Source organism: Bacillus rossius, chromosome 8, assembly GCF_032445375.1.
Source record: "Bacillus rossius redtenbacheri isolate Brsri chromosome 8, Brsri_v3, whole genome shotgun sequence".
Lineage (NCBI taxonomy): Eukaryota > Metazoa > Arthropoda > Insecta > Phasmatodea > Bacillidae > Bacillus > Bacillus rossius.
The window spans coordinates 51035342-51057757 of NC_086336.1; the positions used below are offsets into that span (position 1 = coordinate 51035342).

The following is a 22416-nucleotide window of genomic DNA, read 5'->3' on the forward strand; positions in this document are numbered from 1 at the left end:
CAAGCTGTTTTAACTCAGGTTCTGGAAGTAAACCTATCACTTCTGAAAAGTTCACAACATATTTCTTCCTCGTATCAGTTTTAAAAAGATTGTCCTGGCATGCATCACGTACAACCTGCTCCATGTAGAAAATCTCAATGCTGCCATCATCTTCTACTCCTCCCTGGCTCACCACTACATATTTATGTTTACCTACTCTGCCCTACTTGCTCAATGAGTAGGTGCTGCCCTCCTTGAACATTGTTCTTGGTAAGCTTCTGCACAACACACTCTCCATCTGTCTCCGAAGCAGTGTACACTTTACGGTAATATGGAATTCTGTTCCTTGGCTTCAACTCTCAAAGTAAAGATTTTTGTACATTACATGTTTCTAAATGTGTTAATATTATTATAGAAATTCTCATGTGAATGTTGGTTATTAGCACATGTTTAGGTAAATTCGCAATAATTTACAAAAAACAACAAAATGATTATATATTATAATAAATCTTAAAAACGTTACGGACAGGACAAATCTTAAAAAAGTGATTTATTAGTCCAGAAAATTAATATTCAACATTAAACTTTGAGGTTCTGTTAACATCTAGTTGTAGTATTTAGTCATGTATGATAAACAATTACTTGATTAATATTTTATGCGTATAGGTAATAAACTTTCTTACTTTTTTGTTACGGACGGGACACCATCAAATAGGTCTTCAAAAAACACTAGTTGAAACCTCTGAAAAATAACTTTAAACCACAAAAACCATACAGATGGAAGCCAAATGAACTGGTCTTTTCCCTCCAAAACACAGCTGTTAAAGAAAAACATATATAACCAATGTTAAAGGAGCACCAACTTGACTTGTTTATATCATAATACATGGTAATTATTAGGTACCCATTTTAAAATGAAAAGTTATGTATGAAAAATTAAAAATAATCGAAAAATGTATACATTTCTGGTTAATTAAGGATATGTTGGGTAGTTATAGTCTTATAAAAACATTTTATGTTATGTTTTAGTTTTACACAATTTGGTCCTTTTTGGCATGGAATGGTCGATCACATGTAGAACTGTGTATGTCTAAGCATTCCATATTTTAGTTTGTAGTAAGCTGCTTTTATTCCTTTGCTATTGTTGTATTTATTATAAATAGAGAGAAAATCCTTATTAGGACCACAGTATTTCTTCAATTTGTTGTTGACTGAGAAGATCGTTCAATAATTGGACAGTACGTGGATAAATGATCAAAATTGTATGTAGAATTTGTTTGACTAGTCACTAGTCGTATTTATGTACTGTGACAAAATGTATGATTCTTTAATATAGAGGGAAAATATTCACTCTGTAACATGACTTCATATTTTATGTCAGAACTTGAGGACCACTAAACTGATTGTCATGAAATTTTTTGTGGGTGATACACATGTATTTGACCTGTCTCACACGCATCCCACCACACTGATAGCGTTGCTAGGAAGTAGGATATAATGATGTATCACATTCACCCCACCTGTGTATCATATTCCCCCCAATCGCAGGGTGAATATGATACACTGAATTTATTTTTTATCAAACTAACTAATTAAACTAAATTTTTATTGAGTTAGGGTTAGGTTTCTAAAGCCCTAAGAAATGTGCGTAATTTTTCTCAGTGTTGTGGTGCTCTTAGTTAAAATAATACGTATTCAAAAAGTTTGGTTTTTTGTATCATATCCACCCCACCTGACCCTATTGTAATGTAAGCTTTAAACTTATTTTTCACAAACCAATAGGAATTAAGATACCATGTTTCCAGGGCAAATTTAGTAGTGTATCTAGTACTTGAAAAACATATTTTCTGTTTTTATTTACTTTTTGTTCCACAAAGCCACGATTTCTGCTGGAGTAGTATGTTAAGCTATAACTTATTTATCACAAACTATTAGAAATTAAGAAACCATCCCTTCAGGGTAAGTTCAATGAAGTGTGTAGTGTGTGAAAACAATGTTTTCCTATTTTTTCTTTCCGTTCTAAAAAGCAGCTCTGTCCGTCAATTACCCCTTGTTTTATTTCTAATGATTCTGTCAAGGTGCATTTAGATAATTTCAAGATCTTCGCATGTAAATAAACATTTTACATTGGCCTGTGTGGTAAGTCGGTAACTACCATGCTCAAGTCCAGTAAATGTTTAATGGTATTTCTGGGTTAAGGGATACAATACACTTTACGCTTGAATTCTTGCGATTGGGCTTCCGCCTTGTGTCCCCCTCCACACCACCACCATCCACCTTATTCTCCCAATTCTTGAAGCTGCCTCCTTAAGTCCTTCCCTCCTCTCACAGCTAGTATCTTTCCCCCAAGCCCATTCCACTTGTGCCCTGTCCTCACTAGGAACACTTACTTCCATCTTTCTGTTGGTCTCCACTCCCTCTGGATCTTTCACTCATTGGTGGTGGCTAAGTCACTATACAGGCTACATTATGTAACCTACAAACTATAATGATTTTTTTGGACACTAGAATCATTCCTCTATTTACCCTGATGCTAAAAACATTGATAAATTCCTATTGGTTTCTGAAAAATAACTGTTTATAGGTTAACATAGGCAGCCTGTGCAGTGATGCGGCCATTGCCATTGTGCTTTAGCGTAACAACTTGATCCTGTTATTCTCTATTTATAAGAACGTGTACATTTTGTATTTAGGTTTTTTGATGCAGTGGGAGGTAAAAAAAATTTTTTTAAATTATTTTTACAACACACTATTAAATTAGCATGAAAATATAGTAATATTTGAATGGCCCAGTTTCACTCAGAAGAAGTGAAACTTTTTGAGACCATGCACAGTGACAATGTTTTCTTTCATTTTTTTCAATTTCATATTTTATTTTTATGTTAAATTACACTTCTTTTATTTACATTCCAAAAGAGCTATGTAGGTACTAAAAACATTAATTCTTTAAAGAATCTCAGTGAATAAGCAAAGCATAACTAGAAATTTTGTTGTTTTCTTTATAATTCTGCATAACATAATTCAATAACATAATTCAATAACATGTAATTAATCTAATTTTTTTTATAGATTTATTAAATTCAATGAGTTTTTCTATAAATTGTGATACAATCAAAAGTGTTTGATTTCAGAATTATCAAACATCAATAGAGTTTTACTGGGAATACCAAGTGTGGAAATGTGAAATGTAACGTGCTAGGAAACAGGAACCAGTGTACTGTAATGAAAATTGACAGTTACGATGTACTCTGAGGGAACTGCTAACATTTGCGGCCAAGGCTTTAACGTAGTTTGTCAGTTCTTCACCAATCACCAAATAACCGCAGTTTTCCAGTTACATAGTTGCAATCACAGGATGTTAAAAAAAAAAAAAATTACAAAAACTTTTAGATTGTGTATTACAGTTAAGTTTTTTATAGTGAAGTGGATACACGTCAGCTGTCTTATTGTTGCTTTTGCTTAGTTTGAAGAGAGTTCAGTAACTTTTCTCGCAGTCGCACGTGAGGTGATGCTGGCTGTTTCAGGAGCAGATCGCCCATGGATGATAACTCCCGAGAGCGAGACAGGGACCGCACGTACCGCGGGGAGAGAACTAGTCGCTTCTCTAACGTCTCTCGAGACAAGGACAGAGATCGCAGCGACAGAGGGGCCTCGGCAGCCGAGCGACGAGTATTTGTGTCCAACATACCGTATGAATTTCGCTGGCAGGAACTCAAAGATCTCTTCAGGAATGAAGGTAACCTTGCAGAAATTTATTGTTTTTTTTAGGGAACATTTTAAAGAAAAAAAGTTGATAACTACATGTCCTACCTACAAGCTGTATTACTCCTGACGCATGGGATCGCTGATAAACACTCACCTGCCACATGGTTCCTTGTCCCGTATTTGGTTTTTCTGATAGTTTTCACATGCACTAAATGACTATTGCAACGCAATTTCAAATTGACATTGGTATGGTTTTTGACATGTAATAACCCTAACATAAGTCTAACATGAAAGACACTACATTAATAATTTGAGCTAGGATAATTTTTTTTTTTAATTGCTCTACTCTTTCGACCAGTCACAACTATTTAGTAAGAGTGAGCCCAACAGGAACACTGTCAGCAGTATACGTGCATTCTAGAACCACAATGAAGGCAGAAGCAAGATTTTTATTTTAGGGAATAATTTATCCCTGCCGTTTGTCAACGGTATTAGTGGAAGATAAGTCTTACAAAATAATTTAAAAAAAAGTTTGTTTACAATGATATTTAAACCATTGACCGAGGATTGGACATTAGGGGAACAGTTATTAAATTTATTGGTGGGGAAAATACACTCCTGAATTTGAGTCAGTGAAAAGTGCATGTAAATGCTACTGAATTATACTTTCTTAGTATTAATTATTCATAAACTGATAACAAGATACAGTAAATTCCTGTTAAGAACTTTCTCTTGGTACTTAGAAATTTAGAGATATTAAGAAGGAAATTTTTATTAAAAGAAAAGATAATTACAGATCCAGTGCTAATTTTTTTAACTTATGCAAGACATTTTCGTAAGTTTGATTTTCTTAAGAGGATGTTAATACAGTAAACTCCCGGTATATCGCGCCTCGATTGATCGCGGAATCGGGTATATCGCGGGTCAAACCATGTCCCCCAGTCAGAAATGAATAATAATGGAATAAATGGTTGACAGCAGATTAGGATAATTTTGCGTTGTAACTAACAAACTAAGCATCGGGCAGAAAAAAGCCTAGGCGTAGAAAATGTCCGCATTGAAATTCTAAACAAGATATCTCCGTACATTATTGCTCTATCTTGTAGGGTTTTCAAATTATGGTCCAATCCAGCCCAGTGATATTTTCTGAAACACTAGTTCTTAACGTCGCTTTATCTCACAAATGAAGCATCGGAACGGGGACCTGATAAAGCCCACCGTCCAGCGACATTATCCAGCGTGACTCGGCTGGGGATTGATGTTGGATAGGCTTGGTTGTCGGCAAGCGCTGGGTAGGGAGAGACGAGCCGAGAATATAGAGGTAGAGATTAGAGCGGGCAGAAACTTGTAGAGGGGGAGTGGGGGAGGGAATGTGTTCACGCAGCACACAGGCAGAGCATGAGTCACTTGACTGAGCAGCGTTCCTGCGTACAAGGCAAAATCAGGTAGTCCGGTGTTTAAAATTCCACTACAGAATCTTAATTGGTACTTTACTGGACATCTGTATATAAATGTTTTGTTACAACTTAAACCTACAGACGTAATATTATTGGGTAATTCATTGTATTATACACGTTCATCTTTTTACTTTGGTATAATGTTTTAACATTAAATAGTAAAGTAAATCAGCTAGCGTATTTTTAATCTTTGCCCAGGAATTCCCAGTGGTCCAATACGTGAACCATACTGTACCACTTTTGCCGTGAGGTAGTAAACAAGTCCCGGAAATGTTTATGTGTAACGGTCTCCCGACCTTTAACCAGAGGCTGGGGAATATAACACTTGCCGATCCGAGCCACACACACTCAGCAACTCGACACAGCGTTTGGTGAAATAAGTAAAGACATAGTTTAACACGGTTTTTAATACGGCGTCACTGATTGCGCTAAAATTAAATTGGCGCAATTTTTGTTTCCCACACGTGACCATTTATAATTTACTGTAAGCATGGATAATAAAGTTTAACCACTTGACACGATAGACGATTCTTTATTTTTTATTGTACGAATGCCAGAATTGTTTTTTCCTGTATCTGCGGCCTACTTCTGCAAAAGACAAGCTATCTGTAAGTAAATATAGAATTTTTATTTTGTCAATCAAACTCGGTACTTTGCGATTCATATTCGGTTTGAAGTATCACTACGGCCTTTCTTTTTAGAAGACTTCGACCACAGAATCGTGTGTAACCGCACACACTGCACTTACTTGTTACGGACACTGACGAAGCAGATACTGTGGCTGACACCACGAGACTGGCAGCAGCTTGTGTGCCGCACGTGTGTTTGGCGGCGTTTGGCGCGCTCGTAGGCCGTGCGACAAACTGTGCGCGGCACACGGAAAAATAAAAACAATTCAACATTTAATATTTATCTTTAAAATTTATTATTTTTATTTTTTTCACCCGCGTTTAGTGAAAACTGCGGATGCAAAGTCCGCACAACGGCGGGCCGTCTATACTGTGCGTGCTTGCCGACCTATTAGAACACAGGCGGTGTTTTATGCCTTTTGACCTTGGTCACATCGAAACATCGCGGTTATGCAACAACGCGGGTAAAAGTTATGTCCCCCGACAACCGCGTTAAATAGGGAGTGTACTGTATATGACAGACTTAGTTTTATTATTTCTAAACATTCAATGTAGAAAAACCTTGGAAAAAAACCTGGAATTTGATATTGCCCGAAGAATGGCCACCCTGAAAAGATAAGAAATAACTCTGTAGTGAGATGGAAGAAGAGAGAGAGAGCTAAAGGTCTGGCACCTTGTATGGATTTTACAGATCGAGCAATTTGCAATTTTGCAATAATTTCAAAGTATTCTTTTACCAGATTCTGCCAAATATTTACTTTCAGTAGGGTTTCCTAGGTTTTTTTTTTTTGAAACTTCTTCGTTTTTATTAGGCCTTATCACTTTATCAGGTTTTTAGTTTGAATCGAATATGAATACAGAATACCATAATTATTCTTGAAAAACAATATTCTTTGGATAGTAATGATGAGAATTGAAATCCCACACAAAAAATTTCACATCATGTAACAAATACAAAGGGAAAAATAGTTAAATATATATAGTTTAGTGGCTTCTGGGGAATTAGTTAAATAATACTGAAGTGAAAGTTGGTTTGGTTGAATAAGTTACAATAATTATACGTTAAATGTTTGCTAAAATGTTTAAATCAAAAGAAAATTTTTTTTTATATGTAGCTTACAAACAAAAACAAAACAACCATTTACTACAGTTTCTATTAGCCTTTACTCTTAACATATTGATCCAGAAAATGTCTGTGAACCACAAAATACAGCGAAAGCCAATCCACTTCATGAAAAACATCAAATTGCATTGGCAAAATGATAATTAAATGAGCTCCTGTTTACATATTCATACCCTAGTTGTGCGGAAACTGTATTTTAGTTCAGCAATGTTACAAACACATTTTTTTCTAATTTCATGTAAAATCCAGAAACATTATTTATGTTTACTTTGTTTTTGAGTCTTAAGGTCTGTTTCGTCATAAGATAATATCGATTTATATGCCGTTGCAACTGTTGTGGACACTTACCTATTTTAATGAACATTGCATAGGAGTGTTGGAGTTTCGTGTTGTCGTCATGGTTGTTGACATAAATTTTTTCCCCTACTATTATGTATGGCGAAACAAATACAATGAATAGTTTTTCGAGTTATAAACTTCAGATATAGTCAGTGTTTTGAATCGTCTGTGTGTGTTTTTCACTACTGTTTTGTGAGGTACTAGTGAAATAACTTTGAGTACTTGTTGCATTTTAAAATGCGGAGTATTATTCATGTTTTTGACTATGTGGTCCTTGTAAAACATCTAAACTGGAGGATACTTTTAATATTATTATTTATTTATATTATTATTATTATAATATTGTTGGTACACTACAAACAGTCCTAAGCATTTTTATGTAAAATATTTGTAGGTAGTCTATATAATATTTTTTTATGTTGATGCTTTATTATTCATAGTCCAATTGAATATGATTTGTAAACTGTTAGTATTTGCATTCAAAAGTTTAAATATTCGCACTGGCCTAGATTTGATGCATGATTTATGCTCAAAATGAATAGTATGTTTACATAGAAAAGATACTTAACAGTTAACATCACCTGAATGGTTGTGCATTTTGAATGTTTTCAGTTGGAGAAGTGGCGTATGTAGAATTATTTTATGACGAGGACAACAAGCCACGCGGTTGTGGTATTGTGGAGTTCGACTCAGTGGACTCTGTGTCAAGAGCAGTGGAGAAGATGCACCGATACGAACTGAGAGAGAGGAAATTGGTCGTCAAAGAGGTTTGTATTATTTTGTCTTAACGTGTTCCCATTAGGGTTGGTTGAGTTGTTTTCCAGTTCCAGAATCAATCATTTCTATTGATGACATTGAAATAGAATAATTTACAATAATTTTTTTTTATTTTATTAATATTTTTTTAAAGTAAAATTTTTATATTTAGAGCATTTATTTTAATTTTGTTGACAGTGTCTCCCATTTTTAAGAGGGTTTTAAATATGTATGGTCCCATCTTGTGTATGAAAGGATTGTGCTTGAGGTAATTAGTTTAATAATGTTTGTTTTCGTGTACCACCAATGACCAGTTGCTCCTATGGAGTTCTACTCTTGATCTCCATGAACCCGTTTTAGTTTTTTGAGCTAGGATTGACTGTCGCACTAACTAAACTAAATTAAATTTTTTATCCTTGCAAGTAGATATTTGCGGTGAAAGAAACTTTCCAGTTCATATTCCTCCTGAAAAGTTTCACGGCAACATGTTTTTGTGTAACATCATTTTGTGCAACTGCACTTGATTTTATACTAGTCCGATTATTAGCATCACCCTTGCAATTAGTAGTGGCATTTTAGATGAATTGCTTTAATGTAGACAATAAAAAAGTGCTTAAATGATTCAACTTTAAGTGTAGGTATACAAACCAATAGGAGGCTAGAATGCTTGTGCAGTTTGCATTAATTTAAATTAAAATTTTATTTAACAGAAATTGGTAGATTCAAAAATTATAGTGCTATAACCTAACATGGTTCACAAAGAATTTAATTTTAAAAAAAATATATATATATATATATATATATATATATATATATATATATATATATATATATATATATATATTGCTTTTGTTGTGTTGGATTTTCCTACTCCAAGGCAATGTTTTAAGTTTGAGATTTGTCTCACAGGCAGAGAATGTGGTAGCAAAATATTATACCTATGCAAGTTTTTCTGCATGTGTGGACCTTTTGTATGTTACAGTTATGTTTAGACTCTATTCAAGATAATGGGAGATTTTTTGACAGGTGCTGAAAGGAAAATTCAGCCTGAAAATTATTTCATATTAACCAAAACAAACACAGATATGTGTGGTACCAGACTAAGTTAATCATGGATATTTAATTTATTTTATAAAAATTTTCTGCTGTCAAAGTCTGAATGTTCTTTGCGGCACCTTTCAATAAAGTGTCACTTTTTATTGAACGGAATGTCTCGTGGGTTCTCTCATAATGTCCTAACCTTGGTTTATTGTAGGACTTTGACACAGTTCGCGACAAATGTGGCCGCCCTGTCAAGTTTGGAGGGGGAGGAGGCGGTGGTGGGGGCGGGGGCAACCCGAACCGAGGGAACAGAGACGACCAGCGGAGGGCCTGGGATCCCCCACAGCAGAACCAGATGGTTGGTGGGGGCCAGCAGAAGTGGGGCAACACGTACGGCCTCAGTCCACAGTTCCTCGAGTCACTCTGGATAAACCCCCCACTCGTGGCGAGGGTCTTCGTTGCCAACGTGAGTACTGTGCCTGATCGGAAACTGTCGAAGTTGTGTTTGTTTGTCTGCGCTTCGCTTAAGTTTGCTCACGTGAGGTGGGTATTGACAGGCTTCCTCAGATGCAAGCAAGAAACTTGGAGTGAAGGGCGGTAAAATATTACTGTTCTCTGTACCTCTTATTCATTACTCATGTTGTATATGGAATCGGTAGCACCCTGAAAGTGTGAGGTAAGTTTAATAGTTAATTGTAAGTGGTGGGATGAGTGGAAGGTGGGCTACCTCTTGCATAGTGCCATAGCATGCTACACTGAACTGTTAGTCTTTGGTTCTCACAGTACATAGCCAAGAGAAAAAGAGAGAGAGACAGACAGACATGCCCTTCAGTATAGTATTTTTTTTTTAAATATTTAACTGATGTAGCATGAAAATAAAACATAAAAACAAAATGTGATGTGTAGTAATTTAATAGGCCCTACTGTTTAAGCATTTAATGATAATAATATCGTAAGACTTGTTCACATTAAGAAGCCAACATAAATATTTAAAAATGATATCTTTTTCTATCAGTGTTTCATGCAGCAGTATTTTGAGAGTCATACGTACTTGCCTTTCACTTAGATGATCCAGGTTTGATTTCTGGCAGGGCCTAACCTGAAATGTGTGCAAGTGAAAGTTGTAACGAACTGGTGAGGAGTACTATATAGTTTTCCTTGCCCGACCGTTCTGTTGATGTTCCGTTCTCGGCTCATCGTCTCCATTGAACCCGATGTTGATATTTTCTGTGTGTGTGTGTTTGGTGGAGGGGCTGATGAATGAATGACTGTTTGAACAGCTGGACTACAAGGTGGACAGCCAGAAGCTGACGGAGGTGTTCAAGCTGGCCGGCAAGGTGCAGAGTGCCGAGGTGAGCATGGACAAGGAGGGCAAGAGCCGGGGGTTCGGGGTCGTGGAGTATGACCACCCGGTGGAGGCCGTCCAGGCCATCTCCATGCTCAACAACCAGATGCTGTACGACCGCCGCCTGGCCGTGAGGATGGACCGGGCCGACAACAAGCCGGACGGGCCCCCGAAGCTCCCCGAGGGACTACGAGGGGTGGGGATGGGCCTGGGTGCAGGCGGAAACCCGCTCCGGGACGTCGCTCGTGAGTACCTCTTTGACGGTCCCTTTTACTGTTGTGCATCTGCCCTTCAGTGGCTATGTTCATTGTCTTGTGGCGAGGGTTGCACCACGGCACAGCTTCGATTCGCGAGTACCAAATCAGTACCAAAATTGTTTGTGAGTCCACGCTAAACACTGCAGAGTAAACACAATCCTTAAAAACATGGCATGTAAATAGTATGTGAGTTAACATTTAATATGTATAAACCGAAGGAACTCATTGATGGAAGACCCTTAAATAGTTGTACATGGATGATAGTGTGCTGTTAATTAATGCCGGGATAATTTTTTTTCTTTCTTTTTTTGCATACATGTAATTTGTTCATGTATTTGGCAGATTTATAGTCAGTTGTGCCTTTTTAGTGAGACAGCCTAAATAGACACACTGGCGTCAACAGTAGACATGCAGTCTAGAGCCACGGAACCACTCTTTAAGCATTTGCTTACCAAAAATTTTCCATCAAAGCTGAAGTAAGAATTTTATTTTTTCTGTTGCAGAACATTTTTCTCCACCATTTGTCAGGAGGCTTGGTGGAAAATGGCTTAAAAACCTGATTTTAAAAAAAATACCTCTGTTAAGGATGGTGTTCAAACCAGTTATCACATGGTTATAAGTCAGGGGTACTGGCGTTAGTGTGAAAGAGTGACACTTGCGAACTTGAACCAGTTAAAAGTTAAATTTTAATGATAATGCTTATAAGTTCGGAACATTCATTGAGAAGACTTTGTAAAACTGTGGTAAAACCTGGAATTTCGTACTGCCACGAGAGTGGCCACCCTGGTTTTGTTTAGATTACATCAAGATTCCATGTAAATAGACATTTTTCTTGTATCAGAGTAAATTAATTTTGCATAAGAAAAGTGATAGTAAGAATTTTCTCCTGCTTGAGGCAATGATTGTCATAACATGTGGTGCAATGTAAATGTCATCTTGGGATGAAAAGGAGATTTTACTTTCAAATTAAAATTCTATCTCAAAGGTTGTAGCCACTTAAGGAAAAATAAAGAATTTGTCTTAGTTTCTACTGATATGTTTCTAATCAACTTTCATTAATTTAAAGTAAATGCTTTGAAAACTGTGGTTTCACAACTTGTTTGAAACTCGGAAATTCAGTAAAACCAGCTATAGTAACCCTTTTAGTTGAATGTAAAAAATTTAAATGATGGATTGTGGTTTAACTTGGCTTTTCCCCTGTTTTTGTGTTCTATTGAGGTTGTTGTACTGTGTGTAGGAAACCTGCCAAACCTCACTCAAGGGCCGGGTGCTAGTCTGGCCGGCGGATCAATGGGACTAGGAGCAGGACTCACAAATCTTGGTACGTACATAATATACTCATTCACATACTTTACTGTATTCATATTTTACTTAAAACATTTAGCTCTAGAACAATGTAAAAATTTAGGTACTGAATTATAAGGAACTGACCAATCAAGATCACCATCTTTCTAAACGCAGTGAGTTATCGATCATCTAAATTAATTTATGACTTTTTTGTTTTCACCAACCTTAATGTGAATACAGCCTTTATGTTATCATTAGAGCTGGGCCAATCGATTAATCGGCCGATATTATCTTACCGAAAATTGAATTCCCGGAAGGGTTGCACCTGCATGTTGGTTACATCTAGTGTAGTTTTGGACATTAAAATCAAACATTTTCATTGTAAGGTTGCCCTCAAATATGGGTCGCACCATATACAGGGTGTCCACAAATGATTGGAGCGATTTCATGATGTTGCTGTGGGTGCATTTATCAACATATCGGGATGAAACTTGGTATTCACGTGCACAAACTCAACAAGTTTTATTGGGACTTTACAAGTGTTCAATATGTTGACCCTTTGCGATCCTGCACACATCAACCCTAAAATCAAGCTCTTCCCAAACATGAAGCATGTCCGTGTCAATGTGATCAAAAGCATTCCTGATGCGAGCTCTCATGTCCACTAAATCAACCGGTAAAGGAGCCACTGTTCTAACATGTCCAGAAAAATGTGTCCTGTTGTTTTTTCGCAGAAGAAGAAGGGCCCATAAATCTTCGATCTGGAGACGGCGCAGAAAACGTTGAGTTTTGGGGCGTCCCGAATATGCTCAATGATGGCATGGGGATTCTCTGTTCCCCATATATGCACATTGTGTCCACTGTGCCACTAAGGGAAATGATGCTTCATCACTAAACACAAGTAGATCGCAAAAATCATCCTGCTCCTCCATCAGTTCTTGCAATTGAGTGCACCACTGAAGCCGGATGGCTTTGTCCGCAGGTTTTAGCGCTTGCAGCAACTGCATGCGGTATGGCGTCTGCTTCAGACGTTTCCTTAGGATCTTCCATACAGTTGATCGTGGAATATCCAATTCTCTGCTAGCTTTCCGCGTAGACTTTTTAGGGCTACGCAGAAAACTTGCCCGCACACGCTGAACTGTTTGATCACCCACTGGTGGACAACCCGTTGACTTTCCCTTACAAAGACATCCTGTAGCTTTGAAGTGTTCGTATCATCGCCGTATGGAATTTGCGGACGGTGGTTCTGCATTGAACTTTGTCCTGAATCATCGTTGAACTGTTTTGACTGAACGACTTGCATGAAATCAAGGACGGCGTATGCTTTCTTGTAGTTTGCCTCCATCTCTCTAATGCTGTTCTATGTGCCGAGGAAGGCGGGACTCTGCAACACAGAATAAAACTTGTTGAGTTTCTACAGATGACCACCAAGTTTCATCGCGATATGTTGACAAATGCACCCACAGCAACATCATGAAATCACTCCAATCATTTGTGGACACCCTGTATTTGGATTCAGTAGAGTTCTATAGACTCAACTTTATCTTTTATGTTCTGTGTGTCTCTTAGCTTATTGGCGTGAAAGAAATATAGCACTGGTGTTGCCTTCATTATTCTTCTTTGTCTGCTTTCTGTCCTACTTTATTACTCAGGGAGAGATGAGGTGAAGTCCTGTGCCCTCCTTGCTTCCCCCTTCAATTTGATTGATTATCTTCCTTCCCCCCGAATCACCTAACCCAAAGAAAAAGAATACTAAACTTGTGCGTGGAGAGAGGGAGGAGGGAGGCCTCCAGAAATATAAAAACCCCACTTCAAAACACGGAATGTTACCTTTGAAAGCATGGTAAATCTCTCGCAATGAACACACGAAAACCTGTGAAGAGACACATGAAGGTTACGTAAGGTACGCGTGGCATGCCTTACGTCAGTGGACCGCACGTGACAAAGCGCGTGATGCGCCACTAGCAAGCTCCGAACCTGGCATCGTGGTCAGGTCTCTCGCGTTCGCAACAGTATCTTGGATTCAAGTGAAAGTTCACTGTTGTGTTTGTTTGTGTGCCAGTAGAGACTAACCAAATAGTAAAATTTATAAGGTGTGAATTTTATTATTAAAATCACTATTACCGACTAAAACGTTTAATTGTAGGTTTGCATGGCTCAGTTATTTCCAAAGTACCTACTAAGGCAAGAAACAAACTTGCTTCACTGTGTTTTACTTTTTTTTTTTTTTGTTATTGGTCATCTGCCAGATTGGCTGCAAACAACTGGTATCGGCATGATTCGTAATTTATGCGATCGGCCCAGCCTAGTTGTCGTTATCAAATTGTAGCAAGAAAAAAATATACAGTACAACCCTGTTATAACATTCTCCAAGGGACCAACATAAAAAAATGTTATAAGCAGGAAATCATCTTCACTTTGTAAAAATTACACGTGGATTGATTAAATTAAAAAGTATAGGTAAAACAACACAAAATACAGGAGTATTACACTAAGTACAGCAATAGAGTGAAAAATTAGTTAATTTTATTTATAGATAATACCTAATAATATGCTAAAGAAAAAAAAATGTTTTGTACGATACAGTTCAGAGTCTAAACAGAAATATTCAACTCTTTTGCAATCACAACACGCGTTTTGTTGGGGTTCCTGTTCACTTGGTTAATAAACTGAATTTTTTCAGCTACAGAATATATTTTCGCTTATATTTATCGGCCATCATAACCGTACAAAAACCTGAATAAAATTTCAATACGGCGTATTTTAATTAAATACGACCGTGACTACAATAAGTAAAAAAAAAAAAAAAAATTACGGTAAAGGTTAACCACAAACAAAAGCTGTGAATATATCCATAGAACAGTTAACCATCTCAAGGTGTTAAACCTTTGAAACAAAAACCAGCACCATAGACTATAGTAGCACTGTTTCCGACCATGTATCAGTGCACAAAATGCGCATCATAAGTATAAAGGAACAAGTCATAGGCTAATAAGTGCGAACAGGACGCCATATTGATAGTCGATCCGGTGCAAGTTGTGGAGTGCGTGTTTACCACGTCTATGGTGAACTACTCAAATGTAAACATCTGATGTTTGTATATGCGTGCTGTATTTTCTAGCTATGGTTTCGCTCTAAATTATGACTTTAAAGGAAGGGATACTGCAAATTGTGGCAGTTATCAAAGCAAATTTGAACGTTAAAGGCGGGAATGTAGAAATTTTAATATTGTTACAGGCGGGAAATTAAAGCATTGTAAAAAATGGAGAAATGATGGGACCATGAAATTATGGTGTTATAGGCGGGAAAATGTTAAAAACGGGAATGTTATAACCGGGTTGTACTGTATATATTTCACTGGAATGTGTTTTGATGTGATAATGACCTAATGCCAAGGGTGTAGCCAGGGGGGGGGGGGGGGTTAAGGTTTCAAACCCCCCCCCCCCCCTTCCCCGTTAGCACCAAATCTTTATTTAAATTTCTAATTAATCACTCAAACAAATTTCATATTAAAAATTAATAAAATTTTTACCATTACAATATTTAAATTTAAGTACCGAAAACTGCTAAAATAGCACTATTTTACACCTTAAAATCCAAATTTTCCCGGGGGAGGACCCCCGCCAGACCCCCCGCTTTAAAGAAGGGGGGGGGGGGGCCATGCTTCTTATTCCCCCCCCCCCCCCCCCCACAAATCCTGGCTACGCCACTGCCTGATGCTGGTTGTGTTGCGGAGCGCTCTAGAGTCCAGACACCGTGCACGGCGCGTGTTGCAGCCGGGCTGAGCAACGCTGCAAGCCTGGGCCTGGCCGGGATCAGTGGCTTGAACGCGGCGAGCCTGCTGCAGGCCAACCTGGCCGGAGCGGGCGACCTGGCCACGCTCGCCAACGCCAGCGCCCTGGCGGGCGGGCTGGGCGGCGGCGTGGGCGTGCTGGGCGTCGCCAACTCCCCGTTCGGGGCCGGCGTGGGCGCCAACGCGTTTGGGGTCGGAGTTGGCGCCACGCCCAACTCTGCCACGTTCCTGGGGGCAAGCGGCGGGGGACAGGGTCCTGCGTCGGGGTCAGTCGACCACTCTCTCAGGGTTGACCTGGACTAGTGGGCCTTTTTTTATTCTATCTGTTGAATTTGCGCACATCCTCCTCAAATAATTTAAATTTAATGTTAATATGCCAGATGACTTAATATCCAAGCATACAGTTGAGTGACTTCTGTTGTTACTGTCCCATTTGAAGATCACGTAATGTAATTTTTAGTGGATACTAATTTCAACATACTACTTTTCTTATCGATTACAACATAACTGAATGTTACCGTATTCACTCGCGTAATGTCCGCCCTCGCATAATGTCTCACCCTTTATTTATATATCCTTAAAAGAAAAAATTAAAAATTCGCATAATGTCCGCACCAGTCGTCTACGGCGGGCAACACAACTTTGGCCACCCCTAAAGGACGCAGTACGAATGGAAAGTTGACGGCTCTGTAAACAAAGCAGTGACCTTCAGCTGTCCTTTCTCTTCTGTCCTGAAAGGGTGGGGAAATTCGTTGAACTGAACAAAGCACGGTAACGGTAAACACAGCTGACCAACACGCACGCAAGTTCAAGGCATGAGTTTCGCGTTGAGATTTGTAGTGTAGAGTACAGAATGGGTAAATATAAATCCTTCACTGCGCTGTTTAATTAAGAGTTGTTCGTTATGCTGAAGAGCATGGGAACAGGGCTGCTGAAAGGGAGTTTGAAGTGCAGGAAAAAAGTGTTCGTCAGTGGCGGAAAATAAAAGAACAGTTGCAGTCAACAAATGCAACACGGCGTGCGTTTCGCGGACCCAAGGCTGGGAAGTTCCCAGAACTTGAAGTTAAAGTTTTAAACTATATACGTGAATTAAGAAGTAATGCCTGTGCTGTTTTGTATGAAATGGTTCAAGTAAAGGCGCGGGTAAAAAAAATTAACATCACATTTGCTGACATGGATCAGTCTTGTTTTCTGTTGAGGTAAGACACGCAGCGCAGCGTAAAAGAAACGTCAACTTTAATTAGTGTGTACCCTGTTTTACGTGTCAGGACAGAACAGAACCCCTCTTTGTTTACATTTGGTTGGAATCCCTCCCTCGGACATTCTCACGCTCTAAATGTTTCCTTTCCCTTCCTCCTTCTCTACTTCACGAAGGCCATCAGTTGCCTGGAGGGAGGGGGGGAGTACAGTGCGCAGCAGATGTGGAACTGGTGAGTCACTGCGCTGTTGCCAGCTCGCTGGTTCCCTACGCGCCGCACGTAAGGATATGGTAGGGCTAAAATATTGCAGCCGTGCCGTTAATAGCCGTTTTAATCCATCACATATTAATCACATTAATAAGGCACACGTAACCACAGTTATTTCAGTGTAGCGCGTAAATTTTTTTAATGTTCCGGCGGGTGCGAGACAGTTACCGGTGGCAATTACAGCAAAATACAGTAGAATACCGGTACAACGTACCTCATTATAAAGTATATTTCACTTTAACGTATTTTTTTTAAGTCCCCGCCAAAAATCGTATCTTCACCATGCAAAATGGTTTCAGTTTAAAGTATCATATTTTCACTATAACGTATAAATTCTACTCGTAGCGTTGCATTACTACACCAAAATTTACTTAAACTGGTAAATAAATTTCCAGCTAAATGATTAATGTTGTAGAACAAACATACACAAATACCACCACAACGTATTATCTAACCTCTAAACCCTGAAAACAAAGTTACAAACAGTTGCGCGCACTACCATAGATTATACCATACGTAGTATGCGACGTGAGCAACACAACACCATTCGATACATCGAAACATGGAATTTTGAGAGTAGTATTAATTATTTAGACAATAGTGTTATGCTACGCTAATATACTGTTTGACGTCTGTGCCGGGATATTTTATTGTTATTGTTGAGTTTATTTTCAGGTTACGTTATTTAGACACCGCATTGTATTTGTGCTGCAAAATGAGATAAATGGAGATAAAAAGAAACAAAAGCAATTCACGCTTAAGGAAAAAGTGGAAATACTCAGAGAACTAGACAAAGGAAAAAAGCAAGTCGCAGTTGCGAAGACATAATATGAGATAGAACATTTAGTTCAACAGAGCATCATTCAAGCTCAAAAACAAACTGAAATAACACATTTTTTAAAAGTAACTAAACTTAAATTATACATACACACCAATGTTTAAACTGAAGTCAGATGTTGGCTAAAAAATAATGTATCTTACAATATCGCTATTGTTGTATTTTTTAATTTTTTTTTTTTTCTCTTTGTAAAGATGATATGTATGTATGTTTCAGTACTAAGTACTTTCAGTACTAAGTACAAAAACTTGAGGTCCCTGTAAGTACTTAGTACTGAGATTCCACTGTAAACATGGTCTAAGCCGGGTTGTTTGCAAGCGATCCCGCAGCAATGTTCTTTTAAAATACGTAGCTAGTTAAATCCAAATTGATTTTAGATACGTTTTGTGCCTTTTTAGTAATAATTAAGACACAAAATTTTGTACTTTTTTTTTTCCTCGCATAATGTCCGCACCCCATTTTTTTGGCCAAAAAAGTGGTCAAATTACTGCGGACATTACGCGAGTGATTACGGTAATTGTATGAGGAAATTTGTGAAATTAGGTGTAGGAATAAGTAGCTGGGCAAGATAGGTAATTTTTATTTGGTAATATATTAGGCAGAACCATATTGTTTACATAGTAGGGCTTTGACATAACATTCCTAAGTAGGCGCTATCAACATTTCTGAGTTACAAAATAATGTTATTAATGTAGGAGATATATTTCAGTTATAATAAGATTTTTTTAAAAATTAGGGATGGGACGAATCCACATTTTGGTCGAATCCGAATCCTTGTTCGAATCCTCAGTGTTTGTCATCGAATCTCGAATCCCAGTCCCACACTAAACTTCACCACATGTTATTAAAAAAAATCACACATTTATTTTAAAAAATTACATAGGCCTATGTATTAAAAAAAATCACATGTGTATTTATAAAATTATAGAATAAGTGCATAGTGTATACACCTGAAATAAAATAGAGACAAATAACCTCAAAAACCACACACGTAAGTTTGCATCTGTCCAATTCTCTGTTAAATTAATCCTTCCTATGTTTTCAATAAAATACGTTTGTATAACAGACACCATTTAAAAAAAGTTACATTTTTTCTGCAATGTTATATTATTGAAGGTTGGAAATGATCAAGTAGTTATACTAATTGACAAAATGCAGCGTAGTTTATCTTATGTTTGTGCTATTTCCATTACCTTTATAATATAGTTTAGGTATACAATTTTCTAGAGCTGGACGAACCTCAGTTCTCTGGTTTCGAACCGAGCCGAACCGAACCTCATACAGAAATAATTGTTTTGAATTAAAATGAACCAATGACCAGCATTTTGGTCTTTAACTGAGTGGTGAGAAAGAAAGGTTCTCCAGCCATATGTAAAATTAAAACATTATATAGCTTAGCTTATATATATATACCAACTTTTAATTCATGAAGAAGTTACATCTAAATTTCAAAAAGACTATCTTCCTTTTTCAGTGTACACTAACCTTCATTTAAAAAAAAATATTATAAAGATGACGAACATTCAGCATAAGGCCACATAACATATTTACGTGGTAGACATAACCTAACATTTTTAATAAGTAAAACTTTTTAATAGGACATCAATAAAAAGGCGAATGTGAATTAAGTTACCGGTACCTATCTACATATTTTTGTGGTAGACATAACCTAACATTTTTAATAAATAAAACTTTTTAATAGGACATCAAAAAAAAAGCGAATGTGAATTAAGTTACCTATCTACATTACAAAACCCGCTGACTGCAGTTGCTGTTTTCTTGGAAGAATGCTGCTCGTCAGAAGAAACTTTAGACGTTTTTTTTTTTTTTTGGGGTGGTTCTGGGTCATCCGGGTCGTCATTATCTTTTCTCCATTTGGAAAACTTAAACGGCGTTAGCCTTCTCATCGCAAATCACCTCAAGAACAATAATATTGTAAACGTAACGTAAAAAGTATGGTTATAGAAATTTGCGTCGGAATAAAGAAAACACGAGAAATAATGATGGCTGCCGCGACTACGCTAGTCAATTTAGTACCGTACTGCAAAATTTACTGGACCAGTACTTTTAATACACAAGATTAAATTAATACTTTCATTACCTGACTGTTATAACCAAAAAGGCCAAAGAAAATAAATACATCCCAGTAATTTAAAACATGTAATTTACGTAATCATTTCCTACCGCATTTGTCTTGTGTTAACTTGATCACATTAGTTTTGTTCTCGTACATGCGCTTTAGTTTAACGCATGGGTTACGCAATCATTGGTGATTTTACAACACTTCTCGTACACGCACTATAGTTAAAGGTATAATATACAATACCTTTGGCATTTGTACGATAGTTTATATTACGTAGTACGACAAATGCATACAAAATTCTCTAAAGTAAACCAAAAACAAAGCGCGCCTATATGAAAAAATGCTATGCGAGTTATGCGACGATTAATAATTTTTTATTATTTTGTCTGCGCTTGAAACTGTTGAGGCGACGATTATGCGATAAAAGTCGGAATATTACAAGTAATAGAATTTTGTTGAGCTGTTTTGTGAATGGTCTCAAATGGGGGTTAGAAAATTAGAAAAACGTAATTTTTTTTAAACAAACATTCGGTTTTTCGAATATATTTTAAGAGGTTTCGAACTGAACCGAACGTAAGGGTTCGGTTCGGTTCGAAATTTTCAAACTTCGCACAGCACTACAATTTTCAATTACTACCTAAAACTCTTAAAAACCCACTTCGAATCCCACCTCGAATCCCACCTCTGATCCTACGAATCCTCGAATCCATAGGATTCGGTATATTCGACGAATCCAAGATTCGAAAATCCCATCCCTATTAAAAATGTGTGTCCTGTAATGAGTTCACCAAGTTTTTGTTTGTGCACGGACTGCGAGATGAATCTTGATGTGTGTGGGTGCACAGGTACGGCAGCAACACAGGCCCGAGCCAGGCCTTTGACAACATAAGTTCAGGGATTGGCAACACCGGAGGTGGTGGGGGCGGTGGCTTCGGAGGCGGAGCCCAGGAGAGGGGTGGGGGCCAAGGAGGTGGCAACATGGGCTCCAACTATGCCAACGGGCCCATGGGCGGAGGAGGCAGCAACGTCACTCGGTCGGATACCGTGCTCGTCAGAAATGTGAGTGCCATCAGTGTGTGCACCTTGTGTAACCTTTGTTGCTCTTCGGATTTGATGTTGCGAAAATTATTTTTGCTAAAAAAGGGTTGGATGGTGGGGGGAGACCTGCAGAGGAATAATGTATTTATTGCTTCCGCATGGTGTCTACCCGTGACATGTGTTTTTGGTTCCAACAAAATTATAACATTGTTTTGTTGCATGGTCTTGCAGATACCCCAGAGCGTGACGTGGCAGATGCTGCGAGACAAATTCATGGAGATTGGGGACGTCAAGTTTGCCGAGCTGAGAGGCAAAGACATGGGATTGGTGCGCTTCAACAGTGAATGGGATGCAGAGCGTGCTGTCCGTATCCTTTACATGGTTTGGCTTCCTCGCACAGTTCCGTGATTATGTCCCTAAAAGATGTTTTTGACGTGACAACGTCTAATAAATCGATGAACACCGGCTGCACGCACGAAAAAGTGTCCCACTACGGATGTGTTCTGTTTGCTCATTGTATGCATGCGTGGCATCTCTCTTCATGCTCATTGTACGCATGCGTGGCATCTCTCTTCCACTCTATTGGAGCAACCATCGATTTGACTTTTCAATCATATTTTCGTCGTTTGAATTATTAATATTATGTAATTTAACGATCGTCCACCGATTTTCAGCACAATCGGTACGGTTATTTAAAAGTAATGTTGAAAATTCAAATACGTTTTGAACCAACAATGGTGTTTTACAGTTACACATAATAATTCAAATTACACCCGGGATCTTTTGCACAATGTTTTAAAAAATATTGTAACACATTATAAATAAGTTTGGTGTATTTGGGATGCGTATTTGTTATAAAATCGTGTTAATATTACACCCCTACCGTGAACAAAGTTTTTATAAATATATATATATAACATTTGAAACTACATTACATTAGTATGGCCTCGTGGGCGTGTGGTTAGCAAACCTAACTCTTATACTAAAGGTTGTCGGTTCGAAACCCGGCAGCTGTGGAATTTTTTTTGTACTTGTAAAAATAAATATGGCGCACGCAACATTTCAAAAGTAATAAATATATTTGAATTAATGAATGCAAATAAAAGTAAATTTATTAATTCAATTGCTCATTTCATTTCACTTCTTTGTATCCATACAAAATAGTGATAATTCAATAAAAATGATTCAATTTTATTTATAAAAGTATGCAGAGGTAGATTTTATCATGCAAAAGATTGAAAAATTAAAAAAAAATTCTTCCTCAAAGAATATAATATTTT

The 22416-nt window shown here is 37.7% G+C and overlaps 1 protein-coding gene across 1 annotated transcript in view; it reads left to right on the plus strand.

The window, feature by feature from the left end:
- The window catches only part of LOC134534918 (myelin expression factor 2-like), a 39553-nt gene that overhangs the window by 7302 nt on the left and 9835 nt on the right, over positions 1–22416 (plus strand). Inside the window, exons 2-9 of the mRNA XM_063373616.1 lie at positions 3504–3715; positions 7845–7999; positions 9244–9495; positions 10310–10619; positions 11869–11952; positions 15695–15977; positions 20944–21157; positions 21368–21503. Of these exons, the coding sequence (XP_063229686.1) occupies positions 3504–3715; positions 7845–7999; positions 9244–9495; positions 10310–10619; positions 11869–11952; positions 15695–15977; positions 20944–21157; positions 21368–21503 (1646 nt within the window). The remainder of the gene's footprint in view (positions 1–3503; positions 3716–7844; positions 8000–9243; positions 9496–10309; positions 10620–11868; positions 11953–15694; positions 15978–20943; positions 21158–21367; positions 21504–22416) is intronic.